The sequence below is a fragment of the Anopheles nili genome, chromosome 3, assembly GCF_943737925.1.
Source record: "Anopheles nili chromosome 3, idAnoNiliSN_F5_01, whole genome shotgun sequence".
Taxonomy (NCBI): domain Eukaryota; kingdom Metazoa; phylum Arthropoda; class Insecta; order Diptera; family Culicidae; genus Anopheles; species Anopheles nili.
In genome coordinates, this window is record NC_071292.1 from 38,853,479 (window position 1) to 38,874,343 (window position 20,865).

Consider the following 20,865-nt stretch of genomic DNA (forward strand, 5'->3'; position numbering starts at 1 on the left):
GCGTGAATGGTACCTTCCTATTTTCCCAGTGATGAACGGAAACACACCAGGAAAACTGTGCATTGTATTTGATGCTGCCGCCAAATCACACGGCGTAAGTCTGAACTCTTTTCTCCTAGCAGAACCCGATCAGCTCACGGACCTTGTCGCAGTTCTATATAAGATCCGTGAATTTTGCGTAGCAATAACAGGCAACATTCGCGAGATGTTTTTCATGATGGTTGGCATGAATCCTGAGGATCAACGAAGACATCTACTCTTCTGGGGAGAGTCAATGGATCCTAGGATTGAACCAGCCATATACGCCGTGACTGTAATGACCTTCGGAGCGACGAGCTCGCCGGGCAGTGCGCATTTCGTTAAGAATACGAACGCCGAGAGGTTTGCCGAACAGTTTCCGCGGGCAGTCGAGTGCATCAAGCACGTGAACTACGTAGATGATATGCTTGCCAGCGTTCAAATCAAGGAAGAGGCCATACGGTTGGTTGAAGAAGTGCGTTTTATCCATCAACAGGGAGGTTTTGAGACAAGGAACTGGCTGTCGAGCTCGAGGCAAGTGCTGGAAAGCCTAAAAGAAAAGAGTCGCGAAGACAGTCGGATGCTCACCGATCTCAGCACAGAGAAAGTTCTAGGCATGTGGTGGGACACAACCGTCGACGATTTTACGTACCGCTTGAACACTGAACTTGATGAGGCACTGCTGTCTGCCGAGAGGTGGCCAACCAAACGCGAGATATTGCGCACCTTACGATAAACTTCCCAATGTTTCTAAAAACCCTGCTTCAGGAGGTTTGGCGATCCGGTTGCGGGTGGGACTAGGTGATCAACAATACGTGTGATGGGCAAAATAGATCGCTCAGTAACCATCACTCCAAAGGGTTACCATCACAAGGTACTACAGGCTGAACACTCCAGCCAATACCCAAAATATACAGCTACACGTTTTCTGTGATACGAGCAAGAGCGGGATGGCAGCCGTAGCATATTTGCGTTTTGAGGAAGGCGAAGTCATAAAATGCACGCTGGTAGGCTCTAAAACACGAGTAGCTCCATTGATGTTTTTATCCATCCCACGCCTCGAGTTACAAGCAGCAGTAATTTGAGCACGGTTCGCAGCTAACGTCATCGCATCGCATTGACTCACAGTCACACAACGATTCTTCTGGACCGACCGAAACGTGTTGAGCTGGCTGAACTCCGACCACCGTAAGTACAGCCCGTTCGTAGATTTCCGGGTCAACGAGGTTTTTGACTCAACGAGTGCGAGTGAGTGGAGATGGATCAGCACCAAAAATAACGTCTCGGATGAAGGTACCAAATGGCAGCGAAATCCAGATATGAGCCAAGGCAGCTGATGGTTTCGCGGTCCAAGTATCCTCTGGGAGCCGGAAAATAGGTAGCCACTAGATAACGCACCCCAGAAGGGAACATCTGAAGAACTCCGACGTAGCGTCCATCACCACATAGCAAATGAACCAATAATAGCATTTACGCGATTTTCCAGATGGACGAGACTCGTAAGAGCAATCGCCTTCGTCCTCAGATTCGTCAACAATGCCAAGCACCGCGCACGAAGGGAACCAACCACGCGAGGACCCATTACGCAGGAAGAGCTCGACCGATCAGAAAAGCTCGTCATTAGGCAAGTTCAACACGAAGCCTTCCCCGTCGAATTCAGGACCCTGCAAAGGAATAGGATGCATCACGACGATACGAGCAAGATAAGGAAGGACAATCCGTTGTACAAATTGTCACCTGAACTGGATGTACCGATGTACTGGATGGATGGACAGTACCGTCATTGTAACCATCTTACGGCGGTCAATAAAAAAATCAGAGCTAGGTTCTACATCCCTCGTATCCTGGCAGAATTCAATCGAATTCGTCGTGCCTACCAGCACTGTATATATATAAAAGTAAAGCCGGAAACCCCGCAAATGGGAAACATACCACGATGCCGGACTGCAGTGGTACAACGTGCGTTCACGCATACCAGGCTGGACTATTTTGGGCCACTCTACGCCGTCGTTGGACGCCGTAAAGAAAAACAGTGGGGAGTCCTATTTACGTGCCTCACAACCCTAGCGATACACCTGGAACTGGCACATACGTTAAATTCGGCATCCTGCATTCTGGCAATTCAACGATTCACCGCCAAAAGGGGCACGCCGAGAGAGATCATCTCCGATAGGGGCACCAACTTCGTAGGAGCGTCGCGAGAACTTAAGGCGGCCGTCAAGGAAGTAAATGAGGGCCAACTAATTGAACGATTTTGTGACTCCAATTTTAGGTGGACATTTAACCCCCCTGCGGCCCCTCATTTCGGTGGGTGCTGGGAGCGCCTCGTTCGATCGGTGAAGAGGATACTGAATGACTTCAACCTACCCCAGCTACCGTCGGATGAAGTCCTACAGTCCACCCTGGCGGAAATAGAAAACATCATAAATTAAAGGCCACTGACTTACGTACCGCTGAACGACGAGCTAGATGCCCCCATCACGACGAACCACTTACTGCTGGGTAGCTCCGACGGATGCAAACCATTGACTGGCTGGAATGATACACCTTCGGCAGTTAAGGCGGCATGGAGAGCCTCGATAAGGAACGCAGATATATTCTGGCGAAGATATGTATCGGACTACCTGTCTACACTAACTCGACGAACAAAATGGTTCCGTCCAACTCGTCCGATCCAGGAGGGAGATTTAGCAGTGATCGCGGACGGAAACTTACCCAGGAACCACTGGCCGAGTAATAGCGGTAGTCAAGTTCGAAGATGGACACCGCGCAAAAATACAGACCGCAAATGGTATTTTGGAACGGCCGGCCACTAAAATCGCGATACTCGATGTAAAGTGTCAAAACCACGAGGCGGACCAATGTGACATGGAAGGTGCGTACTGAGGTGACATCGCCGGGGAGAAATGTTACAAATGACATTTGTAACGCTCTCGCGTGCCTACTGTGTGAACCGGTTCAGAAGCTCACAGACGTGAGCTTTTGAACCGGGAAGGATTTCAGTATAAAAGACTGAACGGGGGTCCTGCGAGGCATCTTATTTATGGCGACCAAATAAAGACCTCTTTAAAGTTTTGCTTTTCCCTTTACTATAAAACATCTTTTGAAAAGTAACCATTGCGAAACGTTGCATTCTCAACATTTACATTGCAGAAGATCCTACTCCTTTGGCGTAATAAGAAACGAAGCAAAAATGAATTCTCAAGAAATCATAACGGAATTCATTCAAGTTTGGAACTCCTATCCAGAATTATTGGATATCAAGCATAGACTATATAGGAATCGCAAAGATAAAGCGAGAGCTGTTGCAAAATTAAAATCGGTCCTCATTAAAGCTAAATGGAGTGCTATGGAATCTGATGTTTTGAAGAAACTAACTAGCCTTCAAAAGAGCTGTCAGCGAGAAAAGAGGAAATGTCAGAAGTCGCAGCTATCGGGCGCAGGAGTGATGGAAATATATACACTACAGCTTTGGAACAATAACCCCAATAATACAGAGAACCCAACAATAACCCCTCAACCTGTTAGAAGAAATTTCAGGTGCAATTTCAGAAGCAATGTGTTCACGAGGAATTTACATTTCGAGGACCACACAAAACCAATCGGAAGCAAAAGAAATGATAGCCAATGCGCGGCGAATGTTAGAAAATGTGTTAGACGAATCAACGCAAATGTGCGTATCATTAACAATTTTACTGCGTCAATTAGACGGCAGGCAAAGAATAACTATTTTTGCTGAAATACAATCCATGCTGACTCGGGCAGTTGTTGCACAATACGACGATTCACAAAGCAATCCTGATGCAGGAACGCCCGCCAGAAATTTGGAAAAGGATAGAACAATGACATAGAACAGAGCATTATATATATATATATATATATATATATATATATATATATATATATATATATATATATATATATATATATATATATATATATGTATATATATGTATATATATATATATATATATATATATATATATATATATATATATATATATATATAAATATATATATATATATATATATATATATATATATATATATATATATATATATATATATATAAATATATATATATATATATATATATATATATATATATATATATATATATATATATATAGAGTTATATATAGGCATACATAGACATATATATATATATATATATATATATATATATATATATATATATATATATATATATATATATATATATATATATATATATATATATATATATATATATATATATATATATATATACATAAGCAGAAACACAATGCCAATCCTGCTCAACCTTCAAAGAGTTAACCAAAGCAGGTTGAAATTGTTAAAAAGACAGAATTTATTCCAGCTTCAGTGCCGGAAAATTCTGCCTCGAAGAAAACCCTCGCATGTACGCAGCAGCATTCAAAAACCACCAACAGCGCTAACGCTCCCGTTTTTTGTTTGCCAGGGGTGTTCAACGAACAATCACACAGCTGCACGTGCCACCTCGCCGCTCCCGATACAACAGCAGCCACCGCAGGACTCGTAGTCGGCTATCAAAAAGAAGCATCGACGTCGCAAGAAGATCTCGACTCTGCTTCCCCCACAGAAGCAGCAGCAGGACATCCTGGAAATGGTCGCTCACCGCAGTGAATCGGCTACAAAGAAGTCTAGCCGTCAACCTGCTCAGGACAAGCTGGACCAGCTGCGAGGTACTCTGAGCAAGCAGCAAATGACCGACGAAGAGGAGCTAGAGTGTCAGTTTAGCTCTATCGTTCGCCTCTGGTTCGAGTATAAACATGTGGCTAAGGACCTCCCAAAAAATCAATTGTTTATTCATATGATCTATTTTATCATCCCCAGTGACCCTTAGGTGTGCTACGTGGGACTCTTGCTCCGAGCTCCAGAAGAAAATGGAGCTCGACGATTTTCGCAACCTGAGAAGGTAAACCTGGGAATAGGCTACACAAGACAGGAAATTTTCAAGATTCAAGACATTTTTTCAAGATTTTTAATTCCATGCATAAGAACCCCTTTTGGCAAGTAGTATAAAAGTGCTAAAGAATAAACCTTAACTGGATCCACCCGTAGTTGAAGACCCGAACAACAGCTACACAACTGACGAGAACTGTGATTTCTCCTGGATTGAGCTACGTTCATTTTTCAATTTATTCTTTGTGTGAGCAACAGCCTAGGCTTAGTCAGCTGTCAAAACCCATCAAATGGCTCTAAAAGTAACGATGTGAATGGATTCTCTGCCGATGTGCTTTTGCTATTGTTTTTCCAAATATGGGGCTTTAAGCTGCGACCTAAAGGTAAGTGGTGCAATGCGACCATTTATATCTATCAGCTTTATATCGATTATTGGTAAGTATCGAAGACACTGAACGACGGTTAGCATTGGGAGTGATATTTTGTTCAATCGAGATTTTCTAGATGCTTCGAGATTTTTCGAAAATGCTGATTTTCACCCAAAACTTTTTTTCGGACGATAACGTTAACACTTTATTTTTTCACGATCAGTATGGCACGATCGCCAGGCGTAAATTTTCAAGAACTTGAATAAGAAACATCATTAAAGAGAAAATCAAGGGTACTGGATGCAGTGCACAGCATCATATCGGTAACATTTACAAAGCTTTTACCTAACTAAGTAAGAAAATAATTATCTCAAGCTTATTTCAGATAAGTGTCCATTTTGTATAACATAAACAGAACAAAAAAAAAGAAAATAACAGATCGGTATTAAGATTAAACACGTGAACAGTGGAAAGGAAAGCAAATAATACGAAAGCAAACTCAACTTCGTCAGCAGAAAAGGATAGGAATGATCAACCATCGATCTGACAGGAAAATAACTCATCAGAAGTTAGAAAATTGCTAAAAATACAAAAAAGAGGAATCCCCAAATTTTTTAAACATCACTGTGTACAATCACACTTCTAAGAAAGCGCTAGGGAAAACTATGATACCCAAAAATACTAAGGCAACGTCAAATCGAAGTCAAGCACTAGAGCTTGCTCTTCTGGAACTAGGCCAAATCACGAAAAAGTTTAAAAGAGAAAAGCTAGCATTGTCTGTAAACGACAATTTATTCAAATATTATTCCCTGCAAACCGTAAAAGAAATAGGTAATAAAGCCATTTCAGGTTTTGAAATAATCTTGTATATACCAACCCAGGTAGATATCAGAGCAGGAAGAGATGCTGAGTATAATACACAATTATCACGTGACCCCTTCGGGAGGACAAATAGGCCAGAACAGACTATTATTGAAGATAAAGGAGAAATACGTATGGAGAAATATGAAAATCTATTTCGAAAAGTACGTACAAAACTGTAAAGCATGCAAGACTAACAAGACCCTTAGATATACACGACAAGAAGCTGCTGTGACGACAACACCTTCTAAACCGTTTGACGTAATAGAAATGGACACTATAGGACCAATTACGAAGACAAATAGTAATAACAGATACGCAATAACGATTCAATGTGATCTAACAAAATATATTGTAATAATAACAATTCCTAACAAAGAAGCAAATACAATAGCTAAAGCACTGGTAGAACAGTTTATATTAATTTACGGTAGTTTTATGGAAATGAAACCAGACCAAGGGTCAGAATAAAACAATGAAGTAGTTAAACAAATATCAGAAATTCTCAAAATCAAACAAATATTTAGAACAGCTTAACACCCTCAAACAATAGGATCAATGGAACGAAACAATAGATGTTTAAATGAATACCTACGTTTATACACTAATGAACACCACGACGATTGGGATGAATGGACCAAATTTTATTCATTTGTTTACAATACTACATCACACTCAGATACTAAATTTACACCATATGAACTTGTCTTTGGAAGAAAAGCTAATTTACCACAAGACATAATCAGAAACAAAATAGAACTAGTTTACAACATAGATGAATGTTACAATGAAATGAAATTTAAACTAGAAAAATCAAACGCAATAGCAAAGGAGAATTTAATTAATCAAAAAGACAATTTATTTAATCAAAAACAAAAAAGAAAAATCACCGCCAATATATCAGCAAACCCAATAAATTTGAAAATTAATGACAAGTATATATCACAAATGAAGACAGGAAGAAACTAGATCCAGTATACATAGGACCATTTACGGTTATTGAAGATCAGGAGCCAAATTGTATCATCCAAAGTGACACCACAAACAAAATTTCAATAGTACACAAGAACAGGCTTATCAAATTTACATAAGAATAACTGCATGTTATTACGTTGTTCTCTCAAAAATGGGAGGTGTAGCATGCCTGTAGCATGTAGCAAACTTACGTACGCTACTGAAGTACATTCAACCTGAACCATTTCGCAACGTTTCCCACACTCAAGTAAAGAATGCACAAAATAGATGATCAATGCACTAATGAAAAATGGCACACTAACCGACTCAAGGAAAACAATATATCCGCATGAACAAGGTAGCCACCCGAACAGATAGCCAAGTAAACATTTCTTCGCGCAAAGCAATAAAGGGGTCATTGCGACCGCAACGGAAACACTTACCAAAACATTCATGTTTATTATGATACAAAAACAACCATGTTATTAAACAAGCTCCAAAACCCAAAACAATGTTTGAGTATAAATAAAGTCAATTTTGAGCTGGACGAAGACACACAGTCCGACAAGCTTACCTAACGCTTCGTGATTCTATTCAAGAGCTTTGAGTGTCCCTCTACCCAAGGTAAGGCTTCAAAGTCTCCAACACTCCAGTATGGGAAAACTCTTCTAGGTTTCCAAAGATCGCCTGGAAGATCATATCCGTGAAAGCTCCGCCGATTGCATAATATTACAGTTATACTAAACAGCGAGTGAATAGTCTAGTTTTTACATGAAAAGCAAATTTGTTATCACTGTAAAGAACTTTGTATGGAACGGTTTTTCTATAATTTGTTTTGCTTAGTTTGTGTCAATTGATTGTTTTAGTTTCGTTCAAAGACAAACTGTAGTAACTATATTTGAACTGGTATAATAAGTTTAAATCCAATTTTAACCAGAAATTATGGCAGGAAGCAAATAAATTTGATTTACTCTAAAGATTGACTCTGCACCACGTCAATCTTTAGAGTAAACCAAATTTATTTGCTTCCTAGCATAATTTGTATAACAGCCAACTTATTGATGCATCTGTTGACTTTCCTTCTTGATTCCGCTGCTACCACAATCCCCACACTGGACGACACTCTGCGCGATAAATTCGATTAGCGTGCGTGTGGGTCGTCCTGTCATGCCTCGACGAAGGTACGGGTATTCGGTACCTTTCGTCTTCATCACGTTTAGCGCATCGATGTGCATCCACTTTCCACAAGGAAGAAACTCTCGCAGAAGAGCCGCAGCTTTACAGCTGTTGGCGCCTTCGCCCTGACCCATGTTTTGTACATCCACGTGCTCGGCTGAGCATATTTGCTGTGTAAAATAATCCCAGAGCGGTAGGCGCCAAACACGATCACCGGTGTGGATGCTGGCGTTTTGCATGCGTTCCCAAAGCTCCTCCGAGTTAGTGAACACAGCACAACACACCCTGCCAAAGGATTCCATGGTGGCTTTAGAGATGGTGGAAACGTCTACGATGAACTTCGGACCAAAGTGCTCCGCGTATAGCAGCGCATCTATCAGCGCGAGTGGAGCTTCGTTGCTCGTTTTCACTATTTCTATACTCTTTCCATTTTTGACTGTTATAACGTCGCCTGGTTTCATGGCGTTGCTACCAAGCATGCTCTCGCAAAGCGGAATCAAAGCGCGAATGTTCACGGGGAGTTTAAGGGCAGCAATGGCTCGACTAGCAGCTACGACACAGGCTGCCCCCGTCATATCTCCTCGCATATCCGTGAGGGCTTCGAGCGGCTTCAGACACAGGCCACCACTGTCAAAGGTATTGCCTTGGCCTATGAGGACAATAGGACGCTCCTTAGTGTCGGTTCCGTAATAGCTTAGCTCCAGAAATATCGGAGGTTCACAGGATCCCTTGGCTACCGTTAGAAATGACGTCATCTCCTCATTTTCGGCCCATCCACGTACTTTGACCTCCACGTTCACACCAGAGTTGCAAAGGATCTGGACGACGTTCTGGGCAAACGTTGTCGGTGTCATGAGGTTCGATGGAGTTTCTTGTAACTGACGGGCGAGATTTTGTGCCTCAGCCTTCGCCAGTCCAATTCGCCATCCATTCGAGTCGCATGGGAGCTCTGGTTCATAGTACAGCTGAAGTTGTGGAACAAATGCCCGATGCTCCACGCTGCGCAGCTCCTGATTTACCCACAGCCCCATATGAGCACCTTCGGCTGCCGATTCAGCATGGCCAAAGTCCTCTACAGAGATACGGCTAGTTTCCAGATTTTGTAGCTCCTGGCACCCTCTGGAAGCCGCTATACGAATAGCTTCCTTAGAAATATCCATTTTTTCGACGTCATCGTAACCAAGGCACTCGCTTCCAAGTCCACAGACAGCGACCGCAGAATACGTAGGTTCCAGGTTGTATAAAATTCTAACCTCACCACGCTTTGGCATGGGACCCGCCAATCGAAGCAGTTCGAGTAGGCGACCGCTAGTGTAAGACTGGAATAAAAAGTAATGCGTCTAAAAAATAACCGGATAATAAAACAGCTTCACGGATTACCTCATTGTACTTAGCCGCCGTTGGAGTGAGGACTCCGATGTCCAGCCGATCATTTTCATCGGCGTACACACCGAGTACTAAGCCACGAGATGCCGGATTCGAACATTGTTCAGTAATTCTGCCATCATGTTGAAGGCATCGATATGCCTGGCCCTGAAGCGATTTCACATGTGGCCTTAAAATTTGTCTTAAAATTCCGAATGACATTTTTCACCAATTGTTCAAGCTTTTTGTTTCACAGCGCGTTAAAAAGGTTCGACTGACTCTGTTGAAAGGCTGAGCCGACTGGATATTTCTCTCGTATAATGACTACTTATATGCTTTGCTAAGATGATTTTCTCATACAATGTCTACTAAGATGTGTGGTGCTGTAGCAGGAAATCTTCGGACAGGAAAAGAACCACTTTTTAGTTTGCAAATTATCGATGTGGTAATTTTTTTAATGGTTAAAACATTCAGCTAATTAATAAAAAAAGGAATAACATGCAAATCGATTGATAACCGTAATCATCGACATTTTTGTTTTGTTATAAAGTTTTATGAAATCTTTAAATTTGTGTGAACACATTGATAGCCGGCGACTGAAAAAATATTTGACACTTTTAGTGCCACGTCCCCAAAAATGGGTGATGGAAAAATTTCCCAGGTGACCATGTTTCCTATTTTTGAGTGACTGCAAAAACGAAAGTTTTTCAAGTAATAACATAATTTTCTGGTCCAATTGTTTTCTTTCCGCACAGTATTTTTCCATGTTGCAAACATATCCGGTTCTAGTTTCGCATAGCATACAGCAAAGTAGACCGTACTTTACTATTTTTGCCAGATTGAATGTTTTTTATATGTTTTTTATGTTCCACCGACAGTTCCACCAGAAACGTAAACGTACGATATACTAATATCGGAATTTACTCTTCGAAAGTTATTATTGCAGAAATTATTACGTCAGTCTTGCGAAATTCCACAGACGGCGACTGCAGAATACGTAGGTTATAGGTTGTATAAAATTCTAACCTCGCCTCGCCGATCGAACCGGGCAGCATTCGGTACCAGCTCATTGTCAGCGAAAATCGCGACAGGTGTTCTGTAGCATTTGATGTGTATCTGGGAGCGCAGACAAACAGGCAATGGGACGAGAGCCAACCAAACGACGACCTGCGGAACGGAGCAGGGAAATTTTTACCGGTTTGTTCAAAGGTCAACGTCCATAACGAACACCACCACATGCTGTTTTGGGCAGTGAGATGAACCTTGCTCCTAGCATCCGAATAGGAAAGGCATAACTCTTACACATTTTCACGGAAGAACGCAGAGCGAACATTTTGGAGTTAGTATTATTGGTTGTATAGCATGCCTGCTAAACACCTGACTGATTATTTCGCAAACATACGTACGCTACTGAAGTACATTCAACCTGAACCATTTCACACCGTTTCCCACACTCAAGTGAAGAATGCACAAATTAGATGATCAATGCACTAATGAAAAGTGGCACACTAACCGACTCAAGGAAAACAATATATCCGCATGAACAAGGTAGCCACCCGAACAGATAGCCGAGTAAGCATTTCTTTGCGCAAAGCAATAAAGGGGTCATTGCGACCGCAACGGAAACACTTACCAAAACATTCATGTTTATTATGATACAAAAACAACCATGTTATTAAATAAGCTCCAAAACCCAAAACAATGTTTGAGTATAAATACAGTCAATTTTGAGCTGGACGAAGACACACAGTCCGACAAGCTTACCTAACGCTTCGTGTTTCTATTCAAGAGCTTTGAGTGTCCCCCTACCCAAAGAAATGCCTCAAAGTCTGCAACACTCCAGTATGGGAAAACTCTTCTAGGTTTCCAAAGATCGCCTGGGCGATCATATCCGTGAAAGCTCTACCGATTGCAATATTACATGGCGACCGTGACATCAGTTTGCAATCTTCAGACGCGAAGTGAACCGTCACTATTAGGATGCAATCTACGGATATAAACAGTGAAATGCAACTATAGTAAAGTTCAATTTGTGAAAAAAAATGGTAAAGAAAAAAAAAGAGAGTTGCACAGTGCAACAATTTATCGACAAAAGTGATATAATACTGATGAAAAAAAATGATCACTAATGTGAAATGAACCTGTGGGATATCAGATGAAACCGGTGATGAAGAGCTGCAACCAGGGATCGAACAACCTGGAGGACGATTGGTGACTAGGCCATAAGAAGATTCATTACGATCTACGTCCAACAATGCAACCAAGATGCATTCTACAGGCGACACTAGTGCTTCTGAGAGAAAGAACGTTGGAGCCACAGAGGAAAAAGCAGACTCCAATGAAATATGCAGCCTACCCGCGAGAAAACCACCGTGATGACGAAGGATGTGATGTGAAAGGAGACTGAGGATGACCGGCAATACAGCGGAAAGGACGATACTGAGGAGGAAGATGTTGAAGAACAAAAGAGAAATGATGTAGAAGCAGAAGTAGACGGCGAAGAATCATTATTACTAAAAATATAAACAAGAGAGTAAGACTAACAAATAAAAACTATAACACAAAATAACTTTTGAAAAATTAACACAATATTGAACAAACTAGGACAAGCGATTTTCTGCATCGTGTATACAAAATCAGGTCTCATTCAAAGAAAAAGAAGACATTCAATTAGAATATCTCCAATTTGAATTGATTTTTGTTTAATTTTAACCTACATCCTAATAACTTTCAACGAATGAGGACTAAAGGTATGACTAGTTTAAGATCAGAACTTGGATTCGTAAATATCGATTAAATCATAGGTACTGGATGCAGTGCACAGCATCATATTGGTAACATGTACAAAGTTTTTACCTAACTAAGAAAGAAAATATTTATCTCAAGCTTATTTCAGATAAGTATCAATTTTGTATAACATAAAAAGAACAAAAAAAAAGAAAATAACAAATCGGTATTAAGATTAAACACGTGAACAGTGGAAAAAAAAGCAAATAATACGAAAGCAAACTCAACTTCGTCAGCAGAAAAGGATAGGAATGATCAACCATCGATCTGACAGGAAAATAGCTCATCAGAAGTTAGAAAATTGCTAAAAATACAAAAACAAGGAATCCCCAAACTTTTTAAACATCACAGTGTACAATCACACTTCTAAGAAAGCGCTAGGGAAAACTATGATACCCAAAAATACTAAGGCAACGTCAAATCGAAGTCAAGCACTAGAGCTTGCTCTTCTGGAACTAGGCCAAATCGCGAAAAAGTTTAAAAGAGAAAAGCTAGCATTGTCTGTAAACGACAATTTATTCAAATATTATTCCCTGCAAACCGTAAAAGAAATAGGTAATAAAGCCATTTCAGGTTTTGAAATAATCTTGTATATACCAACCCAGGTAGATATCAGAGCAGGAAGAGAGGCTGAGTATAATACACAATTATCACGTGACCCCTTCGGGAGGACAAATAGGCCAGAACAGACTATTATTGAAGATAAAGGAGAAATACGTATGGAGAAATATGAAAATCTATTTCGAAAAGTACGTACAAAACTGTAAAGCATGCAAGACTAACAAGACCCTTAGATATACACGACAAGAAGCTGCTGTGACGACAACACCTTCTAAACCGTTTGACGTAATAGAAATGGACACTATAGGACCAATTACGAAGACAAATAGTAATAACAGATACGCAATAACGATTCAATGTGATCTAACAAAATATATTGTAATAATAACAATTCCTAACAAAGAAGCAAATACAATAGCTAAAGCACTGGTAGAACAGTTTATATTAATTTACGGTAGTTTTATGGAAATGAAACCAGACCAAGGGTCAGAATAAAACAATGAAGTAGTTAAACAAATATCAGAAATTCTCAAAATCAAACAAATATTTAGAACAGCTTAACACCCTCAAACAATAGGATCAATGGAACGAAACAATAGATGTTTAAATGAATACCTACGTATATACACTAATGAACACCACGACGTTTGGGATGAATGGACCAAATTTTATTCATTTGTTTACAATACTACATCACACTCAGATACTAAATTTACACCATATGAACTTGTCTTTGGAAGAAAAGCTAATTTACCACAAGACATAATCAGAAACAAAATAGAACCAGTTTACAACATAGATGAATGTTACAATGAAATGAAATTTAAACTAGAAAAATCAAACGCAATAGCAAAGGAGAATTTAATTAATCAAAAAGACAATTTATTTAATCAAAAACAAAAAAGAAAAATCACCGCCAATATATCAGCAAACCCAATAAATTTGAAACTTAATGACAAGTATATATCACAAATGAAGACAGGAAGAAACTAGATTCAGTATACATAGGACCATTTACGGTTATTGAAGATCAGGAGCCAAATTGTATCATCCAAAGTGACACCACAAACAAAATCTCAACAGTACACAAGAACAGGCTTATTAAATATACAGCAGAATAACTTCATGCCATTGCGTTATTCTCTTAAAGGGGGGAGGTGTAGCATGCCTGCAAAACATCCTACTCTAATGAAGACTGATACACTACTGAAGTACATTCAACTTGAACCATTTCGCACTGTTTCCCACATTCAAGTATAGAATGCACAAAATAGATGATCAATGCACTAATGAAAAGTGGCACACTAACCGACTCAAGGAAAACAATATATCCGCATGAACAAGGTAGCCACCCGAACAGATAGCCGAGTAAGCATTTCTTTGCGCAAAGCAATAAAGGGGTCATTGCGACCGCAACGGAAACACTTACCAAAACATTCATGTTTATTATGATACAAAAACAACCATGTTATTAAATAAGCTCCAAAACCCAAAACAATGTTTGAGTATAAATACAGTCAATTTTGAGCTGGACGAAGACACACAGTCCGACAAGCTTACCTAACGCTTCGTGTTTCTATTCAAGAGCTTTGAGTGTCCCCCTACCCAAAGAAATGCCTCAAAGTCTGCAACACTCCAGTATGGGAAAACTCTTCTAGGTTTCCAAAGATCGCCTGGGCGATCATATCCGTGAAAGCTCTACCGATTGCAATATTACATGGCGACCGTGACATCAGTTTGCAATCTTCAGACGCGAAGTGAACCGTCACTATTAGGATGCAATCTACGGATATAAACAGTGAAATGCAACTATAGTAAAGTTCAATTTGTGAAAAAAAATGGTAAAGAAAAAAAAAGAGAGTTGCACAGTGCAACAATTTATCGACAAAAGTGATATAATACTGATGAAAAAAAAATGATCACTAATGTGAAATGAACCTGTGGGATATCAGATGAAACCGGTGATTAAGAGCTGCAACCAGGGATCGAACAACCTGGAGGACGATTGGTGACTAGGCCATAAGAAGATTCATTACGATCTACGTCCAACAATGCAACCAAGATGCATTCTACAGGCGACACTAGTGCTTCTGAGAGAAAGAACGTTGGAGCCACAGAGGAAAAAGCAGACTCCAATGAAATATGCAGCCTACCCGCGAGAAAACCACCGTGATGACGAAGGATGTGATGTGAAAGGAGACTGAGGATGACCGGCAATACAGCGGAAAGGACGATACTGAGGAGGAAGATGTTGAAGAACAAAAGAGAAATGATGTAGAAGCAGAAGTAGACGGCGAAGAATCATTATTACTAAAAATATAAACAAGAGAGTAAGACTAACAAATAAAAACTATAACACAAAATAACTTTTGAAAAATTAACACAATATTGAACAAACTAGGACAAGCGATTTTCTGCATCGTGTATACAAAATCAGGTCTCATTCAAAGAAAAAGAAGACATTCAATTAGAATATCTCCAATTTGAATTGATCTTTGTTTAATTTTAACCTACATCCTAATAACTTTCAACGAATGAGGACTAAAGGTATGACTAGTTTAAGATCAGAACTTGGATTCGTAAATATCGATTAAATCATAGGTACTGGATGCAGTGCACAGCATCATATTGGTAACATGTACAAAGTTTTTACCTAACTAAGAAAGAAAATATTTATCTCAAGCTTATTTCAGATAAGTATCAATTTTGTATAACATAAAAAGAACAAAAAAAAAGAAAATAACAAATCGGTATTAAGATTAAACACGTGAACAGTGGAAAGGAAAGCAAATAATACGAAAGCAAACTCAACTTCGTCAGCAGAAAAGGATAGGAATGATCAACCATCGATCTGACAGGAAAATAGCTCATCAGAAGTTAGAAAATTGCTAAAAATACAAAAACAAGGAATCCCCAAATTTTTTAAACATCACAGTGTACAATCACACTTCTAAGAAAGCGCTAGGGAAAACTATGATACCCAAAAATACTAAGGCAACGTCAAATCGAAGTCAAGCACTAGAGCTTGCTCTTCTGGAACTAGGCCAAATCGCGAAAAAGTTTAAAAGAGAAAAGCTAGCATTGTCTGTAAACGACAATTTATTCAAATATTATTCCCTGCAAACCGTAAAAGAAATAGGTAATAAAGCCATTTCAGGTTTTGAAATAATCTTGTATATACCAACCCAGGTAGATATCAGAGCAGGAAGAGAGGCTGAGTATAATACACAATTATCACGTGACCCCTTCGGGAGGACAAATAGGCCAGAACAGACTATTATTGAAGATAAAGGAGAAATACGTATGGAGAAATATGAAAATCTATTTCGAAAAGTACGTACAAAACTGTAAAGCATGCAAGACTAACAAGACCCTTAGATATACACGACAAGAAGCTGCTGTGACGACAACACCTTCTAAACCGTTTGACGTAATAGAAATGGACACTATAGGACCAATTACGAAGACAAATAGTAATAACAGATACGCAATAACGATTCAATGTGATCTAACAAAATATATTGTAATAATAACAATTCCTAACAAAGAAGCAAATACAATAGATAACGCACTGGTAGAACAGTTTATATTAATTTACGGTAGTTTTATGGAAATGAAACCAGACCAAGGGTCAGAATAAAACAATGAAGTAGTTAAACAAATATCAGAAATTCTCAAAATCAAACAAATATTTAGAACAGCTTAACACCCTCAAACAATAGGATCAATGGAACGAAATAATAGATGTTTAAATGAATACCTACGTATATACACTAATGAACACCACGACGATTGGGATGAATGGACCAAATTTTATTCATTTGTTTACAATACTACATCACACTCAGATACTAAATTTACACCATATGAACTTGCCTTTGGAAGAAAAGCTAATTTACCACAAGACATAATCAGAAACAAAATAGAACCAGTTTACAACATAGATGAATGTTACAATGAAATGAAATTTAAACTAGAAAAATCAAACGCAATAGCAAAGGAGAATTTAATTAATCAAAAAGACAATTTATTTAATCAAAAACAAAAAAGAAAAATCACCGCCAATATATCAGCAAACCCAATAAATTTGAAACTTAATGACAAGTATATATCACAAATGAAGACAGGAAGAAACTAGATCCAGTATACATAGGACCATTTACGGTTATTGAAGATCAGGAGCCAAATTGTATCATCCAAAGTGACACCACAAACAAAATCTCAACAGTACACAAGAACAGGCTTATTAAATATACAGCAGAATAACTTCATGCCATTGCGTTATTCTCTTAAAGGGGGGAGGTGTAGCATGCCTGCAAAACATCCTACTCTAATGAAGACTGATACACTACTGAAGTACATTCAACTTGAACCATTTCGCACTGTTTCCCACATTCAAGTAAAGAATGCACAAAATAGATGATCAATGCACTAATGAAAAGTGGCACACTAACCGACTCAAGGAAAACAATATATCCGCATGAACAAGGTAGCCACCCGAACAGATAGCCGAGTAAGCATTCCTTTGCGCAAAGCAATAAAGGGGTCATTGCGACCGCAACGGAAACACTTACCAAAACATTCATGTTTATTATGATACAAAAACAACCATGTTATTAAATAAGCTCCAAAACCCAAAACAATGTTTGAGTATAAATAAAGTCAATTTTGAGCTGGACGAAGACACACAGTCCGACAAGCTTACCTAACGCTTCGTGATTCTATTCAAGAGCTTTGAGTGTCCCTCTACCCAAGGTAAGGCTTCAAAGTCTCCAACACTCCAGTATGGGAAAACTCTTCTAGGTTTCCAAAGATCGCCTGGAAGATCATATCCGTGAAAGCTCCGCCGATTGCATAATATTACAGTTATACTAAACAGCGAGTGAATAGTCTAGTTTTTACATGAAAAGCAAATTTGTTATCACTGTAAAGAACTTTGTATGGAACGGTTTTTCTATAATTTGTTTTGCTTAGTTTGTGTCAATTGATTGTTTTAGTTTCGTTCAAAGACAAACTGTAGTAACTATATTTGAACTGGTATAATAAGTTTAAATCCAATTTTAACCAGAAATTATGGCAGGAAGCAAATAAATTTGATTTACTCTAAAGATTGACTCTGCACCACGTCAATCTTTAGAGTAAACCAAATTTATTTGCTTCCTAGCATAATTTGTATAACAGCCAACTTATTGATGCATCTGTTGACTTTCCTTCTTGATTCCGCTGCTACCACAATCCCCACACTGGACGACACTCTGCGCGATAAATTCGATTAGAGTGCGTGTGGGTCGTCCTGTCATGCCTCGACGAAGGTACGGGTATTCGGTACCTTTCGTCTTCATCACGTTTAGCGCATCGATGTGCATCCACTTTCCACAAGGAAGAAACTCTCGCAGAAGAGCCGCAGCTTTACAGCTGTTGGCGCCTTCGCCCTGACCCATGTTTTGTACATCCACGTGCTCGGCTGAGCATATTTGCTGTGTAAAATAATCCCAGAGCGGTAGGCGCCAAACACGATCACCGGTGTGGATGCTGGCGTTTTGCATGCGTTCCCAAAGCTCCTCCGAGTTAGTGAACACAGCACAACACACCCTGCCAAAGGATTCCATGGTGGCTTTAGAGATGGTGGAAACGTCTACGATGAACTTCGGACCAAAGTGCTCCGCGTATAGCAGCGCATCTATCAGCGCGAGTGGAGCTTCGTTGCTCGTTTTCACTATTTCTATACTCTTTCCATTTTTGACTGTTATAACGTCGCCTGGTTTCATGGCGTTGCTACCAAGCATGCTCTCGCAAAGCGGAATCAAAGCGCGAATGTTCACGGGGAGTTTAAGGGCAGCAATGGCTCGGCTAGCAGCTACGACACAGGCTGCCCCCGTCATATCTCCTCGCATATCCGTGAGGGCTTCGAGCGGCTTCAGACACAGGCCACCACTGTCAAAGGTATTGCCTTGGCCTATGAGGACAATAGGACGCTCCTTAGTGTCGGTTCCGTAATAGCTTAGCTCCAGAAATATCGGAGGTTCACAGGATCCCTTGGCTACCGTTAGAAATGACGTCATCTCCTCATTTTCGGCCCATCCACGTACTTTGACCTCCACGTTCACACCAGAGTTGCAAAGGATCTGGACGACGTTCTGGGCAAACGTTGTCGGTGTCATGAGGTTCGATGGAGTTTCTTGTAACTGACGGGCGAGATTTTGTGCCTCAGCCTTCGCCAGTCCAATTCGCCATCCATTCGAGTCGCATGGGAGCTCTGGTTCATAGTACAGCTGAAGTTGTGGAACAAATGCCCGATGCTCCACGCTGCGCAGCTCCTGATTTACCCACAGCCCCATATGAGCACCTTCGGCTGCCGATTCAGCATGGCCAAAGTCCTCTACAGAGATACGGCTAGTTTCCAGATTTTGTAGCTCCTGGCACCCTCTGGAAGCCGCTATACGAATAGCTTCCTTAGAAATATCCATTTTTTCGACGTCATCGTAACCAAGGCACTCGCTTCCAAGTCCACAGACAGCGACCGCAGAATACGTAGGTTCCAGGTTGTATAAAATTCTAACCTCACCACGCTTTGGCATGGGACCCGCCAATCGAAGCAGTTCGAGTAGGCGACCGCTAGTGTAAGACTGGAATAAAAAGTAATGCGTCTAAAAAATAACCGGATAATAAAACAGCTTCACGGATTACCTCATTGTACTTAGCCGCCGTTGGAGTGAGGACTCCGATGTCCAGCCGATCATTTTCATCGGCGTACACACCGAGTACTAAGCCACGAGATGCCGGATTCGAACATTGTTCAGTAATTCTGCCATCATGTTGAAGGCATCGATATGCCTGGCCCTGAAGCGATTTCACATGTGGCCTTAAAATTTGTCTTAAAATTCCGAATGACATTTTTCACCAATTGTTCAAGCTTTTTGTTTCACAGCGCGTTAAAAAGGTTCGACTGACTCTGTTGAAAGGCTGAGCCGACTGGATATTTCTCTCGTATAATGACTACTTATATGCTTTGCTAAGATGATTTTCTCATACAATGTCTACTAAGATGTGTGGTGCTGTAGCAGGAAATCTTCGGACAGGAAAAGAACCACTTTTTAGTTTGCAAATTATCGATGTGGTAATTTTTTTAATGGTTAAAACATTCAGCTAATTAATAAAAAAAGGAATAACATGCAAATCGATTGATAACCGTAATCATCGACATTTTTGTTTTGTTATAAAGTTTTATGAAAACTTTAAATTTATGTTAAAATAAATATGGTCAATAAAAATCCCTTATATTCAATCATATCAACTGGTATAATAATCAAACGTTCGGCGAATTTAGCTCGAGTCGGACCAATAGGCTCTCAACTTGGCTATTAGAGCTCTGCGCCGATAGTTCTGCTATTTTTATTTTTAACGCCCTCTAGTGGTGAATAGCATAGAATTTAATACGAGTGACATCAAAGCGCGTATTCGACTACTATGCCACCATTTCATATCAATGCTTCCCTACAACACTACAATTTCATGCTCAAGAATCCTTCGACTACCATTATCGTCGTTCATTACTTTTTAGATATTCTTGCTTTGATTCTTACAAAAGTCTATTTGGATGTCTCCAGTCTATTAATATTTGGATGTTTGGAGAAACTTGGTCTATTACCATTTACGCTAAGATCTATCTACATGTTTCCGATTTGTAGCCCTTAATGAGTTTTCAGTTTAGCTCTTGTTGTCACCCATTAGCAGTATCAAATTGCGTTTGAACAAGCGCGAGTTATACACCCTGTTTCCGGAGCGATAAATAAAAATGTCAACGTAAATTATGAACTTCGATGTAAAGGGAAAAAGCGAAGTATTCTCA

General features: G+C 39.9%; 3 protein-coding genes across 3 annotated transcripts; 1 reads left to right on the forward strand and 2 right to left on the reverse strand.

The window, feature by feature from the left end:
• Positions 1-217: 217 nt before the first annotated feature.
• Positions 218-754, forward strand: LOC128724214 (uncharacterized). Its single transcript, XM_053817980.1, has one exon. It carries the CDS (start codon positions 218-220, stop codon positions 752-754), a length of 537 nt encoding a protein of 178 aa, XP_053673955.1.
• A 7,428-nt stretch (positions 755-8,182) lies between these two features.
• LOC128724215 (cytosol aminopeptidase-like) lies at positions 8,183-9,890 on the reverse strand. The gene is made up of 2 exons (XM_053817981.1): positions 9,684-9,890; positions 8,183-9,622 (listed from the first exon to the last, which is right to left on the reverse strand). The coding sequence occupies exons 1-2, from the start codon at positions 9,888-9,890 to the stop codon at positions 8,183-8,185; spliced, it is 1,647 nt and encodes a 548-aa protein (XP_053673956.1).
• An 8,312-nt stretch (positions 9,891-18,202) lies between these two features.
• On the reverse strand, positions 18,203-19,910 carry LOC128724216 (cytosol aminopeptidase-like). The gene is made up of 2 exons (XM_053817982.1): positions 19,704-19,910; positions 18,203-19,642 (listed from the first exon to the last, which is right to left on the reverse strand). Exons 1-2 carry the CDS (start codon positions 19,908-19,910, stop codon positions 18,203-18,205), a joined length of 1,647 nt encoding a protein of 548 aa, XP_053673957.1.
• Between the last annotated feature and the right edge of the window lie 955 nt (positions 19,911-20,865).